This window comes from Drosophila ficusphila, unplaced genomic scaffold (genome assembly GCF_018152265.1).
Source record: "Drosophila ficusphila isolate 14025-0441.05 unplaced genomic scaffold, ASM1815226v1 contig_286, whole genome shotgun sequence".
Taxonomy (NCBI): Eukaryota; Metazoa; Arthropoda; class Insecta; order Diptera; family Drosophilidae; genus Drosophila; species Drosophila ficusphila.
In genome coordinates, this window is record NW_025064189.1 from 8,081,791 (window position 1) to 8,105,720 (window position 23,930).

The 23,930-nt window shown below is 40.8% G+C and overlaps 1 protein-coding gene across 2 annotated transcripts; it reads right to left on the reverse strand.

Annotated features, from left to right (window-relative positions):
* Positions 1–464: 464 nt before the first annotated feature.
* LOC108100680 (lysosome membrane protein 2) lies at positions 465–22,146 on the reverse strand. 2 transcript variants are annotated; one of them, XM_017204695.2, is made up of 8 exons: positions 22,129–22,146; positions 9,811–10,096; positions 4,144–4,235; positions 3,930–4,087; positions 2,646–2,787; positions 1,802–2,515; positions 1,367–1,492; positions 465–1,306 (listed from the first exon to the last, which is right to left on the reverse strand). In XM_017204695.2, the coding sequence occupies exons 2-8, from the start codon at positions 10,085–10,087 to the stop codon at positions 926–928; spliced, it is 1,890 nt and encodes a 629-aa protein (XP_017060184.1). In that variant the 5' UTR covers positions 10,088–10,096; positions 22,129–22,146; the 3' UTR covers positions 465–925. The 2 variants fall into 2 exon arrangements, with proteins under 2 accessions (XP_017060184.1, XP_017060183.1); XM_017204694.2 differs by lacking the exon at positions 22,129–22,146 and adding an exon at positions 17,512–17,814.
* Positions 22,147–23,930: the final 1,784 nt, after the last annotated feature.

Genomic DNA, 23,930 nt, shown 5'->3' on the forward strand with positions numbered 1-23,930 from the left:
TATTTCTTGTGCCTGTTTTTTATTTCCGAAACAAAAGCCCAGCCGAGTGGTCTAAACTAGCCACCCCCACTGCTCCCTCTATAGAACTTGTGTATAATTTATTGCTCATACGACCCGTGTGCGTGTGTGTATTTCTATTTTTTCCTTGTGGGTGGAAAGCGGAGAGTGCTCGACTGTGTGGAATTGTGGAAACGTCAAAAGTGCGTCAATCAACAAAAACTTCGGGGGAGCGAGAAGCCCGGCTCTGTTTATTTTCTAGTGCATTTTTCCACAGTTCTGGGTTTTTATTTGCTTTGATTTATAAGGAATTGTTCTGGGAACTGCGAAAGCTTCGAGGTGGAGAATCTGCTGTTAACAAGCAGATTTATGCTTACAGCTTGGATTTATGGGGTCTAAGGAAATTCTTTTAAGAGTTTTGAGCAGTCAAGCTTCAAAGAGTTTTAGTTTTAAACAACAATATTCCATACAATTGAAAAATTGGCATTTATATTACAGAATTTCGTACATCCTCAGCCTAAACATTATTTAACAAATACATAAAATAGAGCTTAGGACTACGACTTACTAAGCGTTACGGCTAACGAAACTAGAAATGAGTGCTTGCATTTTTCACATTGTAATCGTTGACTAGTGAATTATTTGTAGCATTCCGTTGACAAAAATGTATACAAATTCATACGTCTATCTACAAGATACAAGTTCCTAGCAAACCCGTTTTGGCGTTGGTAGCAGCAAGATGAATTATGATTGATTGCTTCGATGTGGAAACTGAGTATGGATAATGCTTATGCAGTGGCAAGAACGTCAGGTATCATATCTGCCACGATTTCGGCCAGAACGAGACTAAAGTTAAATATCTTCAGGCACACTCAATCAGACTCAATCATTCACACCTTAAGGATCTAGTTAAAACTAAAATCTGCAACTATGACTCCTGACTTAGTCCCGCAACGAGGCTCTCATCGATAATGGGCTGCGAGTCCTCGCGACCTCCCTCCCCCAAACAGGTGCCAATGGGTCCGTGCCTCAGCAGGGAGTAGCTGTCCCGGTGGTGCAACAGCAGCCTGTGCTGCTGGTGGGCAATGAAGCTGCTGCCACGCCTCAAGGACCTCCTGCCCATCTCGAGGATCTCCAGCGTGGGATCCCGGGCGAAAACGTAGCTCTGGTAGGCTCGCACAAAACTAAAGATGATGGCAAAGGCCCCGCCGATGATCATCAGGCAGGAGCCAATGGGCACGGCACTTGGTGCTATGACTGTGCCCAAATAAATCCAGCGCTTGATGGCGGGTGTCAGCTCGGAGATGCCCTATAGAACAGACAGAGTTTAATGGGTATTTAAGGTGTGTTCTGGCACTTGGTTTCTCACCTCTTCCAGCCACATCACCGGAAAGACAAAGTCTCGAAAATCACGCACTGGATAGACGTCCTTGGCACGCGTCACCTTTAGGTTCAACTGTATCCGCACTTTGCCCTCCAGCGGCACTCCAAGTTTCTAAAAGGTAGAGGCGAAAACGATTTAGAATTAGAATTGCGGTGCGGAAAAACACACAAACTAATTAAACTCTTTATGGGATGCTTACACTAAACGACACCGGTTAAAAACATTTAAAGTACGATCACCCAGAAGTTAGTCTTTTTTAAGTGAATACATTCTTGTACTTGTATAATTAAAAACAAGAAATATACAAAGACCGTTTGTAAAACATAAAATTCTAAGCTGTGGGTGGTTACTCATAATAAGGAAGGCATTTCTGTTGCCGGTTTTAAGTCGTATATATCTTATGTATTTATGTAAACCCACCGGTTGTATTTTGAAGTACGTTTCGTGCTTCTCGCGTTCTGGTTTCAGGCCCTCGACAGAATTGAGAAGATCGGGATGGGACTCGAAGAAATGCGGGTTGGATATGTAAACTGGGGCTCCGTATTGGCAGGGACTGATGTTCTGGAGCCCCTGAATTGGCTCATATTCGTTGGTATCGTAGCACCTGTTCTCGGGATTGTGGGCCGAATCTCCGTAGGAATTGTTGGGCAGCCTGAACAGATCCGCCGCAATGCCATCCTTTTTCAGGCTCTCCACATATTTGAGCGGGATAATTCTGCACAGATCCTTGTCGTAGATGTGAACCATGTCCGACTTGGTAAGATCCCGCGGCGGAAAGAATGATCCCTCCGATCCGGCTATACTTGTGCAAGGAGGCTCACTCCAGTGGGGCAGGTGGTCCATTCCGTTCAGTTGGTCAATGTAGCCGAACTGATCCATGCTATCCATGCCCGTCTTAACGGAGGACACCTCCGTGAGGGTGCCGTTGCGACCCAGGAGCAGACCCATCCTCTCCATGGGCCTCATGTGCTTCGGATAAAACCTGTGGGCCAAACTCACCAGGGCGTCGTCGTAGCCAAAGGCCAGCTGCTCGGCAGTGACATTTATGAAGGGCTTGAATTGAGCAGCTGTGACCACGACGGAAATGGTCTTCGACAGGAGATATCCCAGCTTCGGACTGAGACTGGTGAGGGTCTATTAAAAAAATATTATAATTTTTAAATCAAAAGAAACTAATCAGAAAGACTTAAAGTATAAAAATAGATTGATTAGGCTACCATGATTGATTTAATTTTAAACAATCCATTGAAACTCAATAACTCACCAGCAAAGGAATATTAGGGGTGGTGATGGGCGTGTCCTTATCAATACTCAGTTCAGGAACAAATTGCAGTATCTTCTTATGCTGATATGACACAGTATAGTTATTCTCGTGAAACTTGACATTCACCTTCTGCATGTCTTCCCTATTAAAAGCGGAGAAAAAGAGAGAAATATCTTATCATTAATCGGCACGTGCTTCGAACTCGGTTTCGTGGTCCAAAGTCAGGGGCGGCCAACAAAAAGCCAAAGCAATTGAATGTCAAGTTCAGTTTCACTTCGAGCCAGAGAAAATTCGAAACGAAAACACAAACAAAACGAGTCGAAGCCAACATAAAAAGTAGCGGCGGATGACGGGCACTTTGGGCCTCGATTGTCATTACGGCCACATTTTAAGCATCTCATCACCACGAACACTTCCCCCTGATAAACCCACACAAATTAAACTAGAGACTTCAGGGGTTACAATGATTGATTACTTTGAACCGAACCCTCGCAGGTTATCCTTCGTTTAAACGGGTTCACCGCAGCTCGTAGAGGCGTATCATTAAAAATTGCATTCATTGCACGAGCTCTAGATGTTGCAATCTCAATCAGCGGAAACTCGCCTTCAAGAGCTGTGAGCTCATGGTTTAATTGGCCAACTAATTGCACGGCGGCTCACGGCTGTTGGTCAGCTTGATTGGGTGTTAAAATCAGAAGAGATAATTCGATTGTTTGCACTTTGTTGCGGCTCATGATCAAGCTTGGCTTAATCTGATTTTGATAGGCCTATGTTGGTTAAGTGATTAGTTTATATTCTAAGACATTTTTTTAGAGATATTTCTAAGTAAAATATAATCTATCGAACCTCAAATGAGAAAGTAGTACTATTAATAATTTACACTAGCTTAAAATCATTTTAACTATAATTATCTTTCATAACTAGTTTTAATTTCGAACAGCATGCAAACTAAATAGGGATAGAAATTAATTCTTATATAAAAGGGAAATAAATCAGATATAACTTCCTAAGCCTCTAATTATCCCTACTAGAAATTCAATAAGCTAACCATATTTTTAGCCACTTGAATTGCGATTTGCCACTTGCGGTTCTAATTACAGGTATTAAGACATCAACTCCCCAGCAAACCACGACCAATTGGAGTGCTGTGCCAAAGCCACCGTGGAAATTTATCTATGCACACGCTTATGCATAAAGGTTTTCCCACTTGGGTGTCAGAAAAGGCGTAACGAATTTTTCAATTGCCGAGATTTATGGCCAAAAGGCTGCAACTCTTTGGCTTACCTGTAGACGAAAGGACCGACTTCTTGCAGATGGGGTTTCTCCCCCTTAAGGAAGCCATCTGGATTGGTCACGTTGTAGATGTAGAGCTTCGTCAGTCGAATGACCCCTGGCCTTTGCCAATAATGATAGCTCAACGTATCATTCCACAGCCTTAAGTTCTGGGGGAATAACATTTTCAATATGATTTATTGTTGTATAAAATATAAAAACCCACCTTTAGTATAAAATAATCCAGCCAGGGCATGGATGATAAAATAATGCCTAAGACTAAAGTAATTACTCCAATAATTATCACAGCTAGTCTATCTGAAAAGATAAATAAATTTTTATAAATTATTACTGGAAGCCAATACTGTTTTATAGACACATAAATTTAAACAAACATTGCCAGTATGCAAAATAATCGCATAAACATTCATAGACATTGTAATTGGTATATTTAAATAAAACCTGTATATTTAAAGCAAGAAAATGTACTATATAATATTTTATAATGTAGGGAATTTTGTAATTCAAATCCAATGTAATCAAATATTGTGATATTAATCCTAAAAAGCAAAGCAAATCATAAAATTATAGTGACGTTTTAGTTGTGAAAATGACCCCCCAAATGCAGGTTTCATATTCCCCTGCAGTGCCAGCTTATAAATGCAATTTCGTAAGGTAAATAAAATAAAATTATTTGCGAATTTCATGGGGCAATTTCACGGATGTCACATGCAATTACAACGGTCAACACTTGGGTTCGGCCATCTCGTGGGCAGTCAATCGTCAATCGCGATCTTGGCCGACTTATCGCCAGCGGACATACATATACTATATATACACATGTATGACAGCTGCCAAAATTTACGATCCTCTGTTATCACTAATTGAAATTAAATCTCGAGCGATGCAATGTTAATTGGCCCATGCACTTAGTCTGGAAAATGGACGTTGGATGTCCGCAACATCACCTGGCTGGCATTTCGAGGCGGTGGGCGTGTCCACCAGCATCTCGCTTGACGAATCCGCTGATGATTACGATTATGATTATGATTACGGTGATGGGCATACAATGCCAACGGGTTCTGGGTATTTATTGGCGGCGGCAGAGCGCCCCAGTCAACGAACTTGATCGCCACGCCGATCGAGAAAAACTGTTTCCACTATCAGGTTTCGCCGAAAAGGCGCTGCCCCGAAAAAGTGCAAGGTGAAGCGTTTTGAAACAACATAAATTTCAATTTTATTTATTATTTATTATCTTATAAAATGCATTTCGGCGCTGCTTCGATTTTTGCAGGTCACTAAGTCAAAAAATGCGACGTCAGCGATAAGGTCGCAAAAAAGTAAAGCTACAAAGTAAAGTAAAGGCGAGCCGAAGCTTATATACCCTTGCAGTCATCCCAAGTGTCGAATTCTAAATGTAATTAAATTTCTTATTTATATAAAATCAATAAAACAAATTTACTTTGAAAGCACTCCACAACGAAATCTGATTAAAATAGGACAAAATATGGACTTAAAAGTAGTGTATTTTGGTAACTGTTCACTGTTTACTCCTTCAGTGAGTTGAAAACTCCTGAAATTGTAATACCCTCTGCAAGGGTATAAAAAAGACAGCAGGGGACAGACATCCACAGTGAATGCCATAAATCAGCTTGGAGTTCAGTAAGCCCGTATTGAAACTGGGCGCGATAATTGCTGTCAAAATACAGCCGGATTATACGTGCATTGTATCACTTTTCGCCAGGCAAAGTTCAGGCGGCTTCTTTCCCGTGTTCCACTGACCCTGAAGAGCCCGGCGACCATAAACTCTGGGCCAGAGAAAGTTACGCAAAAAAGGAGAGTGAGGGAAAAAGCCAAAAAGCGACAGCAAGTGTCATAAAACGGGGCTCGTAACATTTCGGAGCTCAAGGTCAAGGGAAGACATCGTCTCAACGGAAGGCTTTATTCGGCCGTTCAGTTCTCCAAAGCTATAGCTATAGTGTTACTGCAATCGAACGGCGATTGCAAATCGGGTTTGCGAGTGAGATGGGGAGCTATGGCCATATAGCCGCAGCGATATGGTCACTAAACATTTGGCACACAATTGATACGTCAGCCAGCGACGACTGTTGACAATTATGCTGATCCCAGAGTAAGCACTGCTGTCTGCCCACTTTGATATTTTGTTTTGCGATATGTTTTTTATCCACTGGGTTTTTATTCGTCTACCTGTCCGTACGACCGACGAAGTTTTGAGTTACAACGAAAGCAGGGGCGGTGAAAAGGGGTTTATATTATAAAAATAAAAGATAAAGTAAGGAAATATAAAAGAGTTTTTTAGGGCAATATATAGGTATCTGTGAGATTTTCCATTATTATGAGTATTTGTTATTAGGCGCCCTTTTCTGTAAGCCACTGCTTCAATTGGTTTTGGCCGCTGGTGTCATATGCTCTTTTCTTCTGAAAATTACAGCTGAGCACGCGATGTTCGCATTTCCGAGCTTCTAGACTCGACATCTACCAGAAAACCACGCACATGATTTAAAAAAAACAAAGTGAAAGAGCGAGAAAAACCTTAGATACCTTTAAACAGTTTAAATGAAACAATTTAAGTGGTCAGTATTGTTGGCTGGAAGGCTTAAGTGAAACATTTACTTACTGGGTGGGCTATCCAACCTGGTTTTATTTTCCGTTGAAGCTTAACCCCAAAAAACAAAAACAGACGAAACAGAATAAACGCAAATTTCCCAATTGCCTGTTAAAATTAACGCTCACAATTACCGGCCGAAAAGCTGCAGCTGCTTCGCAGCTCTTGGCCAACAGCTAAAAAGAGGCGAAAAGGCAACAAAGCGTGCTGGTCATATACCATTTCAATAGACAGTTTCTAGTCGGCTCGGACAATATGAGCACTGCATCCATTAACAATGGAGCTCAAACAGTTGCAGTTTCCGAGACAATCGCGCTGGGATTTCGCCTAAGAACGTGCCGCTTTAATAACAATAATAATCCAAGACCTGATCCGGCTGCCCCTCCCCCAATCTTTATGGCCGTGTAAACACTTTTGTTTAAGCAAATAATGGCAATTGCTGGCGGTCCGAGATCACTTCCTCGTACGCGTTACAATTTGCATCACGTGACCGCAGCTCCTCCGCCGATCTTTCTTGGGATCTTCGGATCTGCAGTACCATGAATGCGATGCCTTAGTGGCACTGCCCAATTAGCCGAAACAAAGGGCAATGCCTATGGGCATGTCCCACGAAAAAAAAACACTCACAACCGGTTATTTGCCACCGGGACGTGCCTTCGCGGCAGTTTTGCATTTAAGTTATCGCATTTCGGCCCTTAATTAAAGCATTTACAACTGATTTTCGCTCCGGATAAGGACCTGAAAGGAGGGCTTTGCAGGAAAAAGAAGCGCCGGCCGAAGGTTAGGAACTGGATCTGGAAAGTTTGCCCCAAGATGAAAGGGAATAAATGGCAAGGGCTTGGTACGGAAATCCTGGGGAGAAACCCACAATGGAAAGTCCATTTTTTCTGGGTTGAGTCAGTAAGATAAAGTTAATAGCTTGTAATGAGTAAGTTTTTTATTTATATTTAGTATGCTTTAATTACTAAAAGCGTTGCAGAATGGACAACGTTAAAAAGATTTATTATTCTTTTTAAATATTTATGTCTTCCCCAAAATGTTCAGTAAATATTTGTTTTGGCTTCTGGTTGGCTGAATTCTGTGTCAACGTCTTAAAAATTCCGACGCAGCGTAACCAAAGCTTGAGCACGATCTTGGCCAGGCCTTAATGCCAGCATCTGGTTATATAATCGCAAAGCACACTCGCCAACGTGAGCTAATGTTGCCAAAGAGTGCGCTGCAGTCGGGAACTCTTCTTTTTGAGCCACTTGAGCAGCATCGAGCAGCAGCCACCTCGCCTGTTTCTGTTTGAGCCGACCAAACAAATGGCCAAAAACCCCGCCGTCTGCATTCGGAGCCCCCACTTAAGACATAGAATTGACCAAAAGCAAGCGCTGATGGCCAGCCTGCATATGTTAATTCATGCTCACTCTCTCGACTCGGCACACACGGCGGCTACTTGATTTAGCACTCGCAGCCACTCACTGTCGCTATCACTGGCCCCTCGAAGTCACTCGGAACCCACTCGCTCACTCTTTTTTCGGCACTCATTCACCGTTTTGCAGGCTCAGATGCACCGAAAAAAATCAGTAGAAATAGTAATAACATCATAATACCTAGTAAAAACTTTTCTTTATTTATATAAATATGGAAATATATTTTTAAATCAAGCGAATAGTGTAAATATGTTCTCTTCCGTAACTTTGCAATAAATTCAATAATAAATGCTTTTTATAACTTTTACATACCTTTTCTTTCTGTGCAGCCATTTCACCCCCTCCCCGCACTTGAAGACTTGACTATTGATTTGGCAACATTTTCATATTTGCTTTGAATGAGCTCGTGGCTATTTGCTGGTATTGGTCTTCGCAAGTCCGACTATTTGGCCGTTAATAGTGGCTAGTGGTGCTGGCCGCAGAGTTTTCAATTGCGAATTTTTCTGTTTTTAATGCTGCTTGTTGTTTGCATGCTGCTGTTTGCAATGCTCGGGCATTGCAGTTGGGTAGAATTGCCCAAGCACAGTGGTAGGAAAAGCCAGAGAAACTTGGTAGAGAACCGCCAGCTTCCTTAATAAAAGATATGCCATAACTGATTAGCTCAAAGTACCAAAGCAAACATGCCAATTAAAAGCTTGAATGGTTTAACCTTAAATCGGAAACGTAAATCAGAGCTGGTAATCCTTCTGCGATCATCACGTCTCAACGAATTGGCCATAATTACCCGTGGACAAACAGCATCCCCTAGAAGTCCAATAGCAAGGCACTTGGCCAACATGGCAATAAAGCCAGGCCAATTGTCAAGTGCAAAGCGCTTAAAAAATAATTCTATACAAGCGACAATCGAAAATGCCTCAAAAAACGAAGTGAAACCGAAACCGAAACAGAAACCAAAACCAGAAAATAGAGAAAAGCGAAACGTAAACAAACGGAGCCTGGGCGCAGTTTAAGCCAAGTTCAGATAGCTGCCGTCCCTCTCTGGCGAATGTTCTTGGCCATGGTTACTGTTTGCTAGTTGGCTAGCTGACTAGCTGGCTAGCTGGCTGGTTGTTTGCACACTTGGCTGCCTTCGACTATCTTGGCTCACTCGGCGTATACGCAATGTCGGCCATTGCAAAGAACGATACACTCGCTGCTTGAATTCGAGTTCGTGTCTGTGTGTTTCCTTGATTTACATCTGCGCTTAGTTGGCTGCTTAGTTTAGCTGTTTTCCACTTTTCGTTTTCAACTCAGCCTTTAAATTGTTTTTAGTTTTTTTTTGTTTTATTGCCGCTTGGTTTTTCCTTTCGGCCAAAGACTCGTTTTTCAATTTTTCGGCTGCAGTTCTTGGATGACCAGTTTTGAATTCAACATTTGCGGTATTTTTCATGCTGTCCAAATGCTGTTAGTTCGGGTATGGGCTTTGCTTTCAGCCAACTTAACAAGCCTCCGACCAATTTGGCAGTTGATATTGACTTTTAGTTAGCTAATTGAGCGTTTAAAAACATTTTTCCTTAAAACAGTATTCTTGTTGTCTGACGAAGGTGATAAAATCTTGGGGAGCTGTCAGTCAAGGCAGTACCATTTTGGGAAAGTTTGCAAAACTTAATATATATTAGAAATTCTTTAAGGTAAAGGTTTTTATTTTTTCATAAAATTTCCAATATCAATTTGATGTTTTGCTTCATGCTAAAATTAATCTACTAATTGTAGCTGCTATCTTGCTCTATCACTTTATTATTCTCGATTCATTAGAAATATTCCACCGGATGACTGGCATATTTTGGGGTATAATTAAGTAGGGTTTACTTACTATTGCTAATCCTAACTCCATTTGATATCAGCATGGAGAGCGGCGTTCCCCTGTGTGTCAAATGGGGGCGTGACCTCCGCCCCGTGGCAGTTGACCCCTGTAATGGTTGTGCGTGTTGCTGCTGTGGATTCTGTGGCTGCTGCTGTAGTTGCTGTTGCTGCTGTTGCTGTTGCTGCTGCTGCTGCTGCTGTCGTCGACCACGCCCACAGGTAGCCCAGTCAAGGAGGTGATCTCTAGCTGTGCGTCCATATCGCAGGTAATGTTTTTCCAAGCCCATAATTCAAGTCTATCGGGAGACAATAAATGGGTTGAGGTGGATTAGTTCGACAACAACATATTTATGGAAAGCTATTATTATTTAATTAGTCTGGCGTGCCGGCCAAGTACTTCCTGGGGTCGCTTCAGCGAGCTGAGATGAGAAGAATTTCTAGAACCTGGCAGAGCAGCCTTGGCATACTCCTGCCAAGATTCGGCTGCGATTAGCTGCATTTTCAAGCGGACCTACAGAAACCGCAATGAATCGTGCCATAAATTCAGTTCCAACAGTATAATCATACATGTTTTTATTAGCCCGGTGGCTGATAAATGCTCCGTGGCGCAAATACATTTGTCACTCGGTACGTGTGTGCCGGGGAACCCTCTCCGCTGGCAGGTCGTTACCTTAAGCCACAGACAATATGCAAATTGGCCACCGACCACCGGCACCGTTTCATTTGTTTACTAATTGAAAATGCAGCAAGCTAAGTGGAATTTATCCGGGGTCCAGAAAAACGTGAAGATCCCAGTGGGAACCGGAGTGCTAATCAGGTAATGCGGAATAAAACTCAAGTCAGTGCATGTCATTAATGGGTAATCAATTGGAATCAGATCATATTCTATTTTAAAAGTTTAATTGTTTGTATATTGCTTTTCTACAACTATAATCCCCCTAAAAACGTTTTAGCTTAAGTTGTTCTGAATTGTTAATCTTTACATCTGTATTAATTTATATTTTATTTTTTTATGGCTACTACTAGTTGTTTTGATGTGTTTTTGAATAGCTAATAATTGTTCCTCACTAGGGAAATGTTAATAAATGCAATTATTGCTGATCAGTATAAAATAATTAAAATTGAAGTCTGGAAGATCTCACCCAAAGCGGAATTGATTTCAAATCAATGAATGTGTTCAATGGACAAGCTTAACGATAGTGACAATTTCAGATTTATGATATAATAATAGAAAGCTTCCATTCCAAGTACTCTACAAATCAAATGACTGAGGCAACGAACTTTGCATACCTGGACTTATGCTTGGAATGGACTTTCGTTTAACTCTATTTCTGTCGCTCCAACTGTGAGCTCATAACTCATTTGGTCATTCACAAAGATTTTCATTTAAGCCGCATCTTAAGTGAGGGCAAATTATATTTAATTGACTTCTGACATAACTGAAATGTTAGTTAAACTGCTGTCACAATTGAGCGATTTTGGTTTATAAACAAAGTTGTGTAAAGTTGGGTACATAAAGCAAAACACAACCAAAAAATATTTAAACCCAATTAATGACATTTATATTTTGTAGTTTGTTTTGCTTCTTTTTGCGTATCTCTTTTAATTGCAGCCGGATTGTAAACTGCTTTGGGCCGCCTTAATTTGTGCCTCTTTGCCAGGGCAAATATTTAGCTGTACGCTTAATGAGCATAAAATAATTAAGGCCGCATTTAATTTGCCAACTTCCCAAGGGTATTCGAAGGGAAAGGATGCGGAAATCAGCGAGGTTCTGGATAACGACTTCATTCGAAGTTCAGCTGTCGGAAGTGGCCATTATTTATCATCTCGCGGCACTCCCCCACCATTAACCCCTTGTTGCACACTCCTTGGCCACAGTTCACGCCTCAACGGCCAACGCCAACCCATTAAGAAGTTCCCCCAGTCCCCAAAAGAAGAAAAAGCAAAGCGCTTAAAATCGAGGAGAGCAAAAAAAAAAAAAAAAAATAAGAGTGAAACACGTTTTTTACAGTTTTGTGCTTATTGGCCACGGCGTGGTCACCTGGCTTCTTTGCACATTATGCAATCCGAAAATGAGACCCCAGCACAGTGAGACCACTCTGGACTGGAACTGGGACTGCGACTGGGACTGGGACTGGTCGGGATTGGCGCGGTTAGAAAATCATTATAAAATAGCATTTGCAGTAGCATTTGCGTAAAGAAATTTCAAAATGCCAAATGCGAAATTTGATTGACCCAAATACGCTTTTATAATAGCCATACGAGTATATCCCCGGCGAGAGGTGTATATGGCAACTGGATGTGTTGCAACTGCCACATGCCACATGCCACTGGAGCACCATGTCCAGCGAGGCTTTCTAACAGCTGACGACGATACCCAACCCGATTCCCAACCCGATTCCCCGGCTATATGTTGTATAGTATCCATGCCCAGTCTCTCAGACTCAGCCTCACTTTCGATTGCTGTTGCCGCCGTTGCAGTTGCAGTCGCGGCGGCAAAAGTGGCGGCAGAAGTAGGTTGCCTGGCCAGCAGGCCATCGAGCTATCGGGCCACTGAGCCACTAAGCCAATGAGCCACCGAGCCACTCCGTCTAAAGCGTTCGTTGGCATTTGCCGAAAATCTACCTTCCCGCTTGCACCTGCTGCATGTTGCTGCTGTTGCTGCTGTTGATGTTGCTGCTGCCTTTGCTACTCGCGTGCATTTCAAAGTGTGAGTCAAGAGCTGCGCCTTCTTTGGCGCCTGATCGAGGGTATTGTGATAAACTCACTGGGAGGATATCAATTACGGAAAAGCCTATGGCGTCATGAACTTTAAATGGGTAGAAAAATTAAGCAAGCTTTGGCATTAGCTGGCCAAGTGTTTAAACAAATACTTAACAAAATATGTCACTTTGTTACTTTAATTAAAAGATTTAAATCAATAGGATAGCAGTATAACTTAAATTACCTGATTGTTTCAAATCCTAATAATAAGAATATTTGAATTACTATTTTTATGAAACTCACTCGTTTGTAGATGGGTTTCTACATATGCTAACCCTCGTTGCTTCTTTATATATTACCAAATATTGTCCCCCGAACTGCTGTTGAGTGTATCTCAAGTTCGCTGCCTTCTTTGACTCACTCGGCACTGTTGCCTCTTGCCAAACAGTAGCTACCTGCTGGAGTGTCTGTTTCTCCGCTCTTCACTTGTTTGTTTTGGTTTCTTGGCAGTGCAGTTGTGGCCGCTGCTGTTGCCGCTGATTTAATAATTTCACACAGCTTCGGTTTCAGGTTGGCGCGGACTTTTTGCTCAGTAGTGCGAAGGTCGCGCGCCACTTTTCTCTTTTTTCCGCACTCACAATGCAACAGGCCATCGTCGCTGCCATCCTCAGCTGCAAAAAGATCCAGTTTGGCCGGAGTGCGAGATTTCGGCCTGTTTTATGCATTTTTAATAAATTTCTGCTTAATTTTTGGCAGCCAACGCTTTATAATTTTATGGTCGTTGTTATTTCTCCTTTTCTTTTGCTGTTATTACATATATAAAATATCAATTTTTTTGAAATCATCAGCTGCAGCGCTTCCTTTTTCCTCCTTTGCCGCCGCCGGCACTTGAATGGCTTCATAAGCCATGGCCAAAAGGCAGCGCCCACAAAAGGGCCAGCAAGGGCCTGGCATTTCATAATTGGCATCGTTGGGAACGCGTTGATTGGCAAATTGTATGCAATTATTGAAACTGTGGGTTGCCTCCTTTTGTTCGATTTCGCATGCGAAAGGTTCGTTCATCTTTTCCGCTGTTGACATTGAGATAAACATAAAATCTTTCCGGAAGTTTCCGATCGAACCAGAAGTGCTCTCTCATTTAGCTCTAATTGCAGATTACACTTGGGGCACGGCATTTATTTGGCTATGCCCCCCAGCAGCATAGTGGTTGCGATACACGGGAAAAAATCTAGTACTGCCTTTTGAGAAGGTGAACTAACAAATATTAAATACTGATATGAAACCTAACAACCAAAAATATATAAGCCATTGTCAATAAAAAGATAGATTTTTATGTATGTGGTTAAAAGAAAATAATATTTATTTTCTTTCCGTGTGAGAGTTTTCCGCTTCGAAGCACCACACTTTCCTTGGCGGGGAGCTTACCCCCCTCAACTCCTATTATGCCATCGTTTTGTTCAGCTCAGTTAAAGCACAACGCATCGAGAGGGAAAGCGATGGGTATATTTACATGTGTATTCATAGCTCAGCTAGCTAGGCCAAGCGCAACAAATCATTCTATAAGCGGTACAGCAACAACAACCAACGCAGGAGCAATGTAAACAATTTAAATGGCATTAAGTAATTCAACATTAACATTAAACTTCATGTTAAACTAATTGTTGTTTTTGAAATGGAAACGGAAAAATGGTGCAATTGATGAGTGGATGGAAAAAACTACAACTCAAACGAAAGACTTAGGCAACGAACTTGACATTGTTGCTTTGGAGGTAAAGAAAGTTCTTGGTAGGAAAAATATGATTCTGGGATACTGAATGGTAAAAATAATGGATTTAATCAATCTTTACGATGAAATAAAATGAAGTAAAATCTTAAATATCTTTAAATAAAATAAAAGGAACAAGCAATTTAAAAAAAATCCCCTTTAAAAACCCTTTGAAAATTACTTTTCAACCTTTCAATAGCTTCTTTTTTAATTTAGCTGCCCTAATTGAGCTCTCATCTTCAAAATCACTTGATTAGTTGCCTCGGCATTTGACACGCGTTTGTTTAAAGTGGAGAGCAGCAAAAACATTAACGAGATTGTTGTGAACGTCATGGAGTCTGGACGCAGTTGCAGTACTCGGCCGAGTCGCAGACTTGGCTTAAACCGTGGCCAATCACTGAAGCGTTGCCGGCCGCTCCATCAACAGCAAAGTTATTGGCAAACATTTTCCAATACTCGGCAGCAGCTGCGTCGAGTGTTGTAATTTATACGTACATACTCTCCCGCTGTCTATTTTTGGGAACACTTTATGGGCCATTTTCAGCATTTTTTTGGCGAGCCATTCGCGAAATGCTCCAATTACGCCCGAGAATTTCCATTAAATCAAAAAAGCCCTTTGCGAGCGTGCTTTTTATGCGGGTCATGAATCAATTTCGCTCGTTTTGAGAAGGGTCTGGATCTGGTTGTCAGAGGAATAAAGCCGGCAAGGTCGTGATCGAGTGTGTGTGGGCCGGCGACTTCAATCCTGACCTAAGTCACCATAAAGCCGCGTATAGCCAGCCGACTCGCTTGTCTCGCCAGCGGCCAAAATTAGCGATTGATGGCTTTCTCGCACTTAAAGCCGCCAAATGGCAATTTGCCAATTTCTCGGGCTTATCAGGGGGGCCAATCAGTTGGTTATTAAAGAGCACGGCCCGCTCATTATGTAAACCTATCTGCCAGGTATTGTATGTTCGCGTTATTAGCAAGTGTGCTTGCCGCGGGCCTCGACCAAATGAATCAGAAAAAAAGATACATACATCACAAAACTTGTGTCAATATTTCAATTTAACGGTTAGGAAAACGCCAAAGTAACGCAACAAAAACCGTCTTTTGTGTGACGTCTATTGCTCTTAAGGGTTTTTTTCGCTTGCGGTTAATTTAAGACAACTTCTGTGTCCACGTTTAAGTCTGGTCAATTGGTGGGCGGGCACACGTTTGGATGGTTTGGATGGATGGGTGGGATGAGTTACTAACTGGCTGTCCCAACTAAGTGGTGTAGAGGGTGTAGACGGCGTCGGAAATTTCGCTTAAATTGTTGTCTGCGGTTCGCTTAAAAGTGAAACTGATTGGGGCTAAGCGAAAAGGTGGTGTGATGAAGTAGGGCTAAAGTTAAAAGACCAGCAATCAAATGAAGTAAAGATAACGTTACATCAGCAGACGAGACACTAAAGGAACCATTTAAATGATAATGCGAATACCCCTTAAAGCCTATACTTTCTGTGTTTTTATTATTTGTAAACATGTAATATGTACACTTTTGTTTGAAGAGAAAAACAGTAGTTAAGACAACTATTTTAAAGCCAATTAAATTGTTGACCAAACAAATATTTAATTTAAATTTTAAAAAAAATAGAAATCAATCCCTAGATATTTCTTCCTAATTTTGTCGTGACACATTGTTTGTTTTTGGGTCAACACTCATTCAACCTTCAAAGTTCCCTTGTTTATCCAGCATTTTTAATTCTACGTAAGTTGTTTACGCTGACCCCTACATTTCACACCATTTCACATAAAAATGTCTCAATTTTTATTACTTTTATTTTTTCTCAAGTGTTTCATTTTGGTTGTCCCTGAGGTCATAAACAGTATTTTGCAAGATTTCCGGCACAGAAATGGCATAGAAACGCGTAAAATAGGCGGATTTGTCAATAATCAATAGATATATTTTACAGATAAACTAGAAAGATCTACCTTGGCGACCTTCAATGGGTTTCCATGGAAGGGAAATACGCAGAACAAGGTGGTTTTGCCTTTGTTTCTCCTTCATTTCACCTTAACATTGACCTGAACCGTAGCTTCCATTTGGGTCAAACTTAATCAGGGGTGGGGAAAACGCATCATTACGGGGTTTTTGGTACGTGTCTGCGGTTATAAATTGCGAAATCCCCAACAACCAAAATAAACCAAAAACAGATCTGCAGACTCCATATATGCATTTGGCCAAGAGACAAACACACGAGAAATGACCGCTCATAACCACATTGCCGTTATTTTGCATAACTTGCAAAATGTTTACACTTAATTGCAGACTGCAAAAATGAGCCAAAAAGCAGAAAAAAAAACCAAAAATGTTTATAAATTAAAGCAAACAAACCAAGACTCGAGGGTAAGGGCTTTTTCGATTATAATAAATTTTTTTGACATCTCATTGATAAGGCTGCCGACTGTCCAGAGCTTTTGCAATCAAATTAATTGATTTGCTCTCGTCTGGCGAACAGAATGATATTTTTGACAGCTCCGTTAATGTTTATAATCCCATTAAATGCGCACATTGAACTTTATTTCGATTACAGAGGTGCAGGAGCTTGCCCATTTGAATTCATATAAGTGCATGTTGCTGATTAAATTGATAAGTTCACTTGTTGACAGAAAAAATGATTGAAGTTAAATGGATTTGTTTAATTATGTTTTATGTTTTTTCTACTTTAAATTGCTGATTACGTATGCATTCTTTTTTTTTTTAGCTCGATTCCGGTTGAAATCAGATCATGAAAACTTGAACGATTTACGTAAAAACAGATTTAGCTTGGGTTGCGAACAACATTTGTTTATGTAATCACTGTTTGAAGAAACCGTAATAGTTAGAGCTAAAAAACTCAAAAACATTTTATCAAATCCGTTGGAGTAAAACTTGATAATTAGGTGAACAAAATATTATTTTATCGTTGGATTAAATTTTACATCAAAATTTATTGAAATTCTAAAAACTAAAAGGAATTTAGTTACTTAAAAAAAAATAAAGTTAATTTCCACAATTTGCTAATTTTCTTAACAAATGTTTCCACATTTATTAATCAACACTTAATGAAAACATTACAGTCAATCCGCAAAACCTTTAACAGAAGCACATTAATAAAATTCCACACTTGACACGCTGAATAAAATTAATTAATCCACACTTTATTTTTATTAATTTATAACCCACAGAACGTTGCACATACGCCCTCTATCCATAACTCATACGCCCCGTTTGCCACTTACATTTCGAAAATTCTCAGAGGCTGCACGGCTAATCCAAAGTTTGTCTATTGCTTGGAGATTTTGGAGGAATTCTCGATTCGTTTTTGGGTCAAATGTAAGCTTTTTGCATATCCACTGCCGCAAACTAATTGATTTTGTGCCAATTGGGATTCGTTTGGTTTTTGCTTTTCGAAATGATCGACTTCAAGAACTCATACTCGCATTATCCTTCGCACGGACACTCGTCGAACTGTGTGGACTTTCGTTAACCGCATTTACTGACGATCGCGCCCGCTGGCGAGCATGTATCGTTTTAAGTTGACGCGTCGGAATGAAAAACTCGCATGAATGGACCGTCGTCTGGGCAAGACGTTTTTGTTTAAAACGCCAAGACTTAAGTTGACTGCGACGGCGACGTCGGCAGCGATCGCCGACTAAGTACGAGCGGCTTTCAAGCTGAGCCGATCGTTCAGTTTCGCGTAGATGTATCTGTATCTGTGAGATACGCGAACCGCACAGAGTGCTGCAATCCTCGCCGCTGTTCAGATTTAAGGTAACAGAAATTTGGCAATTGGCTAAAACGCATTCGCAGTCGAGGTGGGTTTCTCCTCTGTTGAGTTTTCCTTTGGTCAGCAGGTAATTGGACGGATGGGAGTCGGGGATTTTTTTTCGCATTTATGCTGAGTCACCTGTACTTTGGCTCGCCTCTCTTGTTGACTTTACTTCGCTTTATCGCTTTTTACCGCCGCTGTGGGTTCTAGTTAAGTGAACTTGACGCCGTTTTATAGCTTCCTCAGTATTTCCGACTTTTGGGGTTTTTTGAGGGATATGCGGTGCGGCGTCTCGGAAGGAGATGCCTTTTACTCAGGATTTTACACAGAGAGAAATAATATTATATAATGAAGAAGTTTTTTTGAATAAATTACTACTTAATTTGAAATTTTTTTTACTTTTTATTAATTTCTTTCCCTGCACTCACGATAAAACCAAGGCTAATTTCGAATGGATGATCACAACCGAAAGCCATACTTTATCAATTACAAATAATAAACCCGAATTATCTACCTTGAAGGCAGTGGTTGTGAAAAGCTCCCCATCTGCCATAAAGCCAAGTGGAAAATTTTCCAGAGCGCGCAATTGTTTTTATGGGGTAAGTAAACTGCCCAGATGAGGGGCTTGACCACCTCGTCTGGACTGCTAATTCCCCCAGTATTCAGACCGATTTAGCAAATACAAATCTGCGATCACGCACTGACGTCATAGTAATACCTTTTGTTGATCTCACCTGACGGGATCTGAACTCTTCAATTAGACTTGGGACCTGTATGCAGATAGAGGTTGCTTTTACGGTCAAGAACTTGGTCATAAATTCATTGGAATTGATTAATTCCCACTTGGATGAAGGACATCGGCATGCTGAATCGATCATAACTTTCTTAGGCCATAAATACCGACGGGTAATTAGCATGGAATTCTAGTAGCTAGTCAGTAGCTATTTCATTGGGATAGCTTCGGCTCCAGTGATGATGATGATAGATGACAGCGATTTGCTTACTTTAGATTTCAGCACATTAAGTAGCATGACCGGCACCGGAACTGCTCTTTTGTCGAACAATTTGCCGCCACAAAGGAAGTTCCCCGCAGTTCAATGCGATCCCAGTGGGTCAAAATCTACAAGCACTCGAAAATCCTCAAGTGCTCGGCAAACTGTGTAGTCGGAAATAACTGCGGCTTACCGTTGACACAGTTACCCAGTTACCGGCCAAGGATGCGAATGCAGTTACCTGGCCCAAGAGACCTTAATCTAATATGAACAACCGGCTCGAAGGCTGCCGTTGACAAGAACGACTTAATTGCAGTTGTGAAACACTAACTAAAGCACAACAAAATGTTTTACATTTGACAGCGATAAGTAAAGACCGCGACACATGTTATGGGACAAGTTGCGGTCGTTTTTGTACAGCCAAAATTTTAATTTATATTGTTTATAATTATAATTGCCAGCATTTTGCGGAAAAGGCCACGGGGGACATTAAAAGTATTCAAACTGCCTCGGCAGCCGCTCCACTTGAATGGCAAGAGGAATTTACCTTTTGAATGACTTAAGTCTTTTTTACAGAGGCCAGTGGATATACTCATCGCAAGTTCAAGTTTGCCAGACTTTATCACTCCGAGTCCGAGTTAAATGGGTGATTAGTTAACGGCACGTTCGATTTAAGTGCCCTGCGATAGAGATCTTAACTGCATGATCATGTTCGGTACTTGGTACTGAGATCAAAAACACAAGACTGTCAAAAAAGGTGGTTTTGACAAAACAAAAATGACTAACTATCAAATTATGTTCTTTGTTTTTCAGCAGTGTCTAATTACTTGAAAGGTAATAAATATTATCAAACATAACCGTTCTTAAATTTTCTATCATATAATGTATCATTTTAAAATGGACAATACAATGTTGCATATTTACAATCTTTAATAATTTGGGTGTGGAAATGTGTGAAATATTTTGTAATATTGGTATAATGTCATATCCATAAAGTGTTATGGTTTTATAGTTGTTATGTTTGTAATTACCTACTTTATAACTAACAAATATTAAAGGTCCGACTTCTACTCAACACTAAACTGATATCGTTTCAGGGAAATTATCACACGTCATTTAAGTTTGCCCACTAGAACTTTCTACCTTTGGGATTGCTTCCTTAAAATTATAAAAACCCATTCTCACCCAATAGTTAGCAAGTTCGCAAACGTTACGCCAAATTCACATATCAACTGTTGGGCCAAGATTAAACTGCAATTCGCGCACTTCAAGCTGGCCAAGCCCCAGTACTGGATGGCCCTTTTGTATGATTCCCGCCAACTTTTTATTTGTTTGCCAGACACTCGGCACTAACTGCTGGTTAAACAGGGGTAAGGGCCTGGATTTATGTGAATATCGCACTCGGTGATCTTTAAAGTACGTCTGGAATGATATGAACTATGAACCTCAGACGCCGTTTGTGTGTTTTCAGTGTTTTGATCTCGAAGAGGGTGTGACCAGAAAGTGACACCATCCTTCACATTGAAAGTTGATTCACCTGAACGAAAACAGGTCTCGAGTGTCGCTATCCAACCTAGAGAGGTTACTACAAAACCCTGCCTAAAACCCAGCCAGAAAGATGGAGATTGAGAAGATCAAACGGCGTCTCATTGCCAAGCGAATCGGAAATCAGACAGCACGAGCCAGACCCATGAAATATGACCTAGCCGAAACAAAATATGCGCAGTGCTGGCTGTGGCTGGTTATGACTGTAAACTTATTGCCAAAAAGATGACGTGGAGTGCAGAAATCTTTACATATCCATTAATTCAATTATTCACTGCCCGCTGGTAAACAGGCTTGCAAAACGCTGCCTTCCAAGGGCCATAATTCACAGACGACTGGCCTAGAAGCCGTCGTAGCCCGAGGAGTTGGCCCATCTAGCGTTTTAGCCTACTTTATGTACTCTTATGGTATGTTTCCTTCAATCGCCGCCTGAAGGACAACGCAGGGTTCTGCGCAATCGTGGCCAACACTAAGCCGAGTCAGCCCCAGCATACAATTCTCTTTATTGGGGCCAAGAAAATGAAAAGTTTTCGTCTTGCTGTCGGAGGCGTTGAAATGGAAATAATTACCCGCAGACTTTGTGTTTTAATTTGCGGAAAATTCGGGGATTTTTCATTTCAGTTTTCATTTCAATTAATTGCGGCCCAATGGAAAGTGGTAATGCAGGAAAAAAAAGGCGTGGGAAAATAAATAAATTAAAAACAATAATAATTTATTGATTATTATATTTACTTTTTATTTCTTAATAATTAGTAATAAAATGTAAATGAGTTACATATAATAATCAAATATTAAAATATTCCAAAAAGAAATGTCTAAAATTACATAACATTGTACTGTTAATCACATAATGGATTTATGTTAACGGTAAACTAAAACCTGCATACTTTTAGGAAGACATGCAATTTCCAATAGGAAATAAACTCTGCAGATTAAGATTATTGAATTACATGTATTAACTCTTTTGTAACCGAGCAAGCCGTAGTACTTAGTTCTTAACTAACATATATTTTCTACAGAAAACCACCGCCCTTATTATCAACCTGTCAGACGATCTGGAAACAAAACAAGGTTCCCGCAGTTGCCCCACCACTGACTTGCCTCCTCATTAATTTCCAACCAGATTTCCACTGCAATTAACAATTACTGTCAAGGCCACTAATCTTGCAGTTTTTATTGGAATAATAATAGGGGTTTATAGGGGGGTTTTACTGCGATCGCATTGCGGAAAGCTCCTCTTCGTTTACAGTTTAATTGATCCAACTGTAAACTAACTACAAATGGTCTTAAAATAAAACATTTACATTTACCAAACTGGTTTAGTTCACTGGGCTTTTATGACGTCGGACATTAAAGTACTATAGTTGCAATGGGCGAGACAGACACCAAACAGTAAAGCAGCCATAACTTCAGGTCAAGAGCTCTTCTGACCTCGGTTCACTTACAGCTGGTTAAGGGTCAACAAATTGCGGCAAAGCCAGTTGTATTTATTGCAGTTTTTTTTGTACCGCATTCAATCAATTGTCATTCAGGTTGATCGATATATGCACCTCACTTACTCCTGGCAGGTCCTTGCCTGCGATGACGATGATAAACTCGCTCATTGCCTGCTATTTAATTATGCAACAGTTGCCGCTTGATTATCATGCGATAGTTTTTTGATAATTCTGCCAGTCACTGCACTTAATTAACTGAATAACTCTTTTTATTGCTTGTTTTCAATAAATTGGCTGTTTTTTATAATTTTATATGCATTTCAGAAATTAAATCATCTGGTTGTCTACGCACAAAGACTCGAAAACGACTGAATGGCCTGATAAACGTGAAGAACGTCAGCAGCCCTTGGTTTACTCAATTCCAGATTTATTTTCGCAAAATCAGGAGCGGAGTAAGGCTCTAGGAATCAAATCTGTAACAAAAGTCTTTAAACTAGTAGGAGAATATTTTTAAAAACAAGTAATAATTATTATGCAATGTAATTTCGCATGTATCAAATTTAATTCATAATAAGAAAACGAAAAATTATTTTTGTAATCAAACATTTTAAAGGCGTTTTGTGACCCTGCTCCGCTCCTGATTTATGAAGCTCATTTAATAAGTCTTAATTGAACTGAGCGGCTGACCTGTTGGCATGCGTTTGACAATGTATATAGAAGCATACCAGACATAAATTCGGAATTATGCGTGGAGATGGAAACAGAAAATTTAGTGCTCTTTTATATGCTCGCAGTAGTAATCACGTAGACAGAAGCAAACAAATTCTGGACTAAACTTGACCTGCTGACATTGAATGTGTACTCTTAAAAGGTCTTAGAATAACACTTTAATCCAGACGTAAGTGCTGACCTCAACATACCTTGGAGATAGATAAAACCAAGCCTTGATTTAATTCCCAGCCTTTGCAGACCTACCTCAAACTAAACAAACAAAAAATATGATTCCTTAATTACGGAAACTTCAACCCTTCGATGTTCCCGGCAGGCTGCAAATGTCAATCAACTGGAGGCAAATAAACACAAAAATGCAGGACGCATTTATTTTGCATAAATGTAAATAATAATTCCAAGCGAAGGCAAACAGAGAGCCAACAAAAAAGTTGGAAAATGAAATTAAATTGTGCAATCAAAACCGGTGACGAGTGAGCAAAAACCAAAATGCCAAAGCCTGGCAAATGCAGAAATTGTTTGACGCTCCTTGTTGCTATTGCAGCGCCTCGTTGGCTGTTTGCTGTTGGCTGTTGGCCGTTAGCCGGGTCAGAAACAGATGCCAAATGTCCATCAGGAATGCAGCCAATGGATTTTCTAAAAATTAGCAGGTGCTGCCTCGGATGGTCGGACTCACGGCAGAGAAGCTCTCCGGATTAATTAAAAATGTTGCGCCTCCGGCCGCAGGCCTTCACTCAACGGCTTCAACCGAACTGGCAGCCAAGTTAATTGAATTGGCTTACGGTCTTCGAGATTATTTCTTGTGGGCCAGCTCGCAATGGCCCATCGATGGCAGGCATATGCATTCTTTCAAAAATAATCATTTCATATTTCCCTAAGCACGTGACCAAAACTAATTTTATTTTCATTATCCAATTGCATTCCCCGCGGCTAATCCCCCATGCCATATACCATATATCTGCCCCGATCTGTACAAAACAGGGTCACCCTTTCGCTAATTTAGCAGCGTGTCTAAATTAAGGGGCATCCCTTTGTCCTTTGTGGTGGTGGTTGGAATTCCAGCCTTTGCATACATTTCAGCGCAATCTGTTGCCTAACTAGGCGTTACATTGAAGCCGTTTCCGGGGGAAGGGGAAAAGGACTTTTCCAGGGGGCGGCAGTCAGCGGCGTCAGCTGGCAAAACTCTC

Excerpts from the sequence above, each read along its gene's own strand:
- LOC108100680 (XM_017204695.2), bottom strand. The coding sequence starts at position 10,087 with ATGGGCTTGGAAAAACATTACCTGCGATATGGACGCACAGCTAGAGAT. Across the intron at positions 4,236-9,810 it reads TGGAGTTAGGATTAGCAATA|ATAGACTAGCTGTGATAATT; the intron begins GTAAGTAAACCC and ends TTATCTTTTCAG. Across the intron at positions 4,088-4,143 it reads TGGATTATTTTATACTAAAG|AACTTAAGGCTGTGGAATGA; the intron begins GTGGGTTTTTAT and ends TTATTCCCCCAG.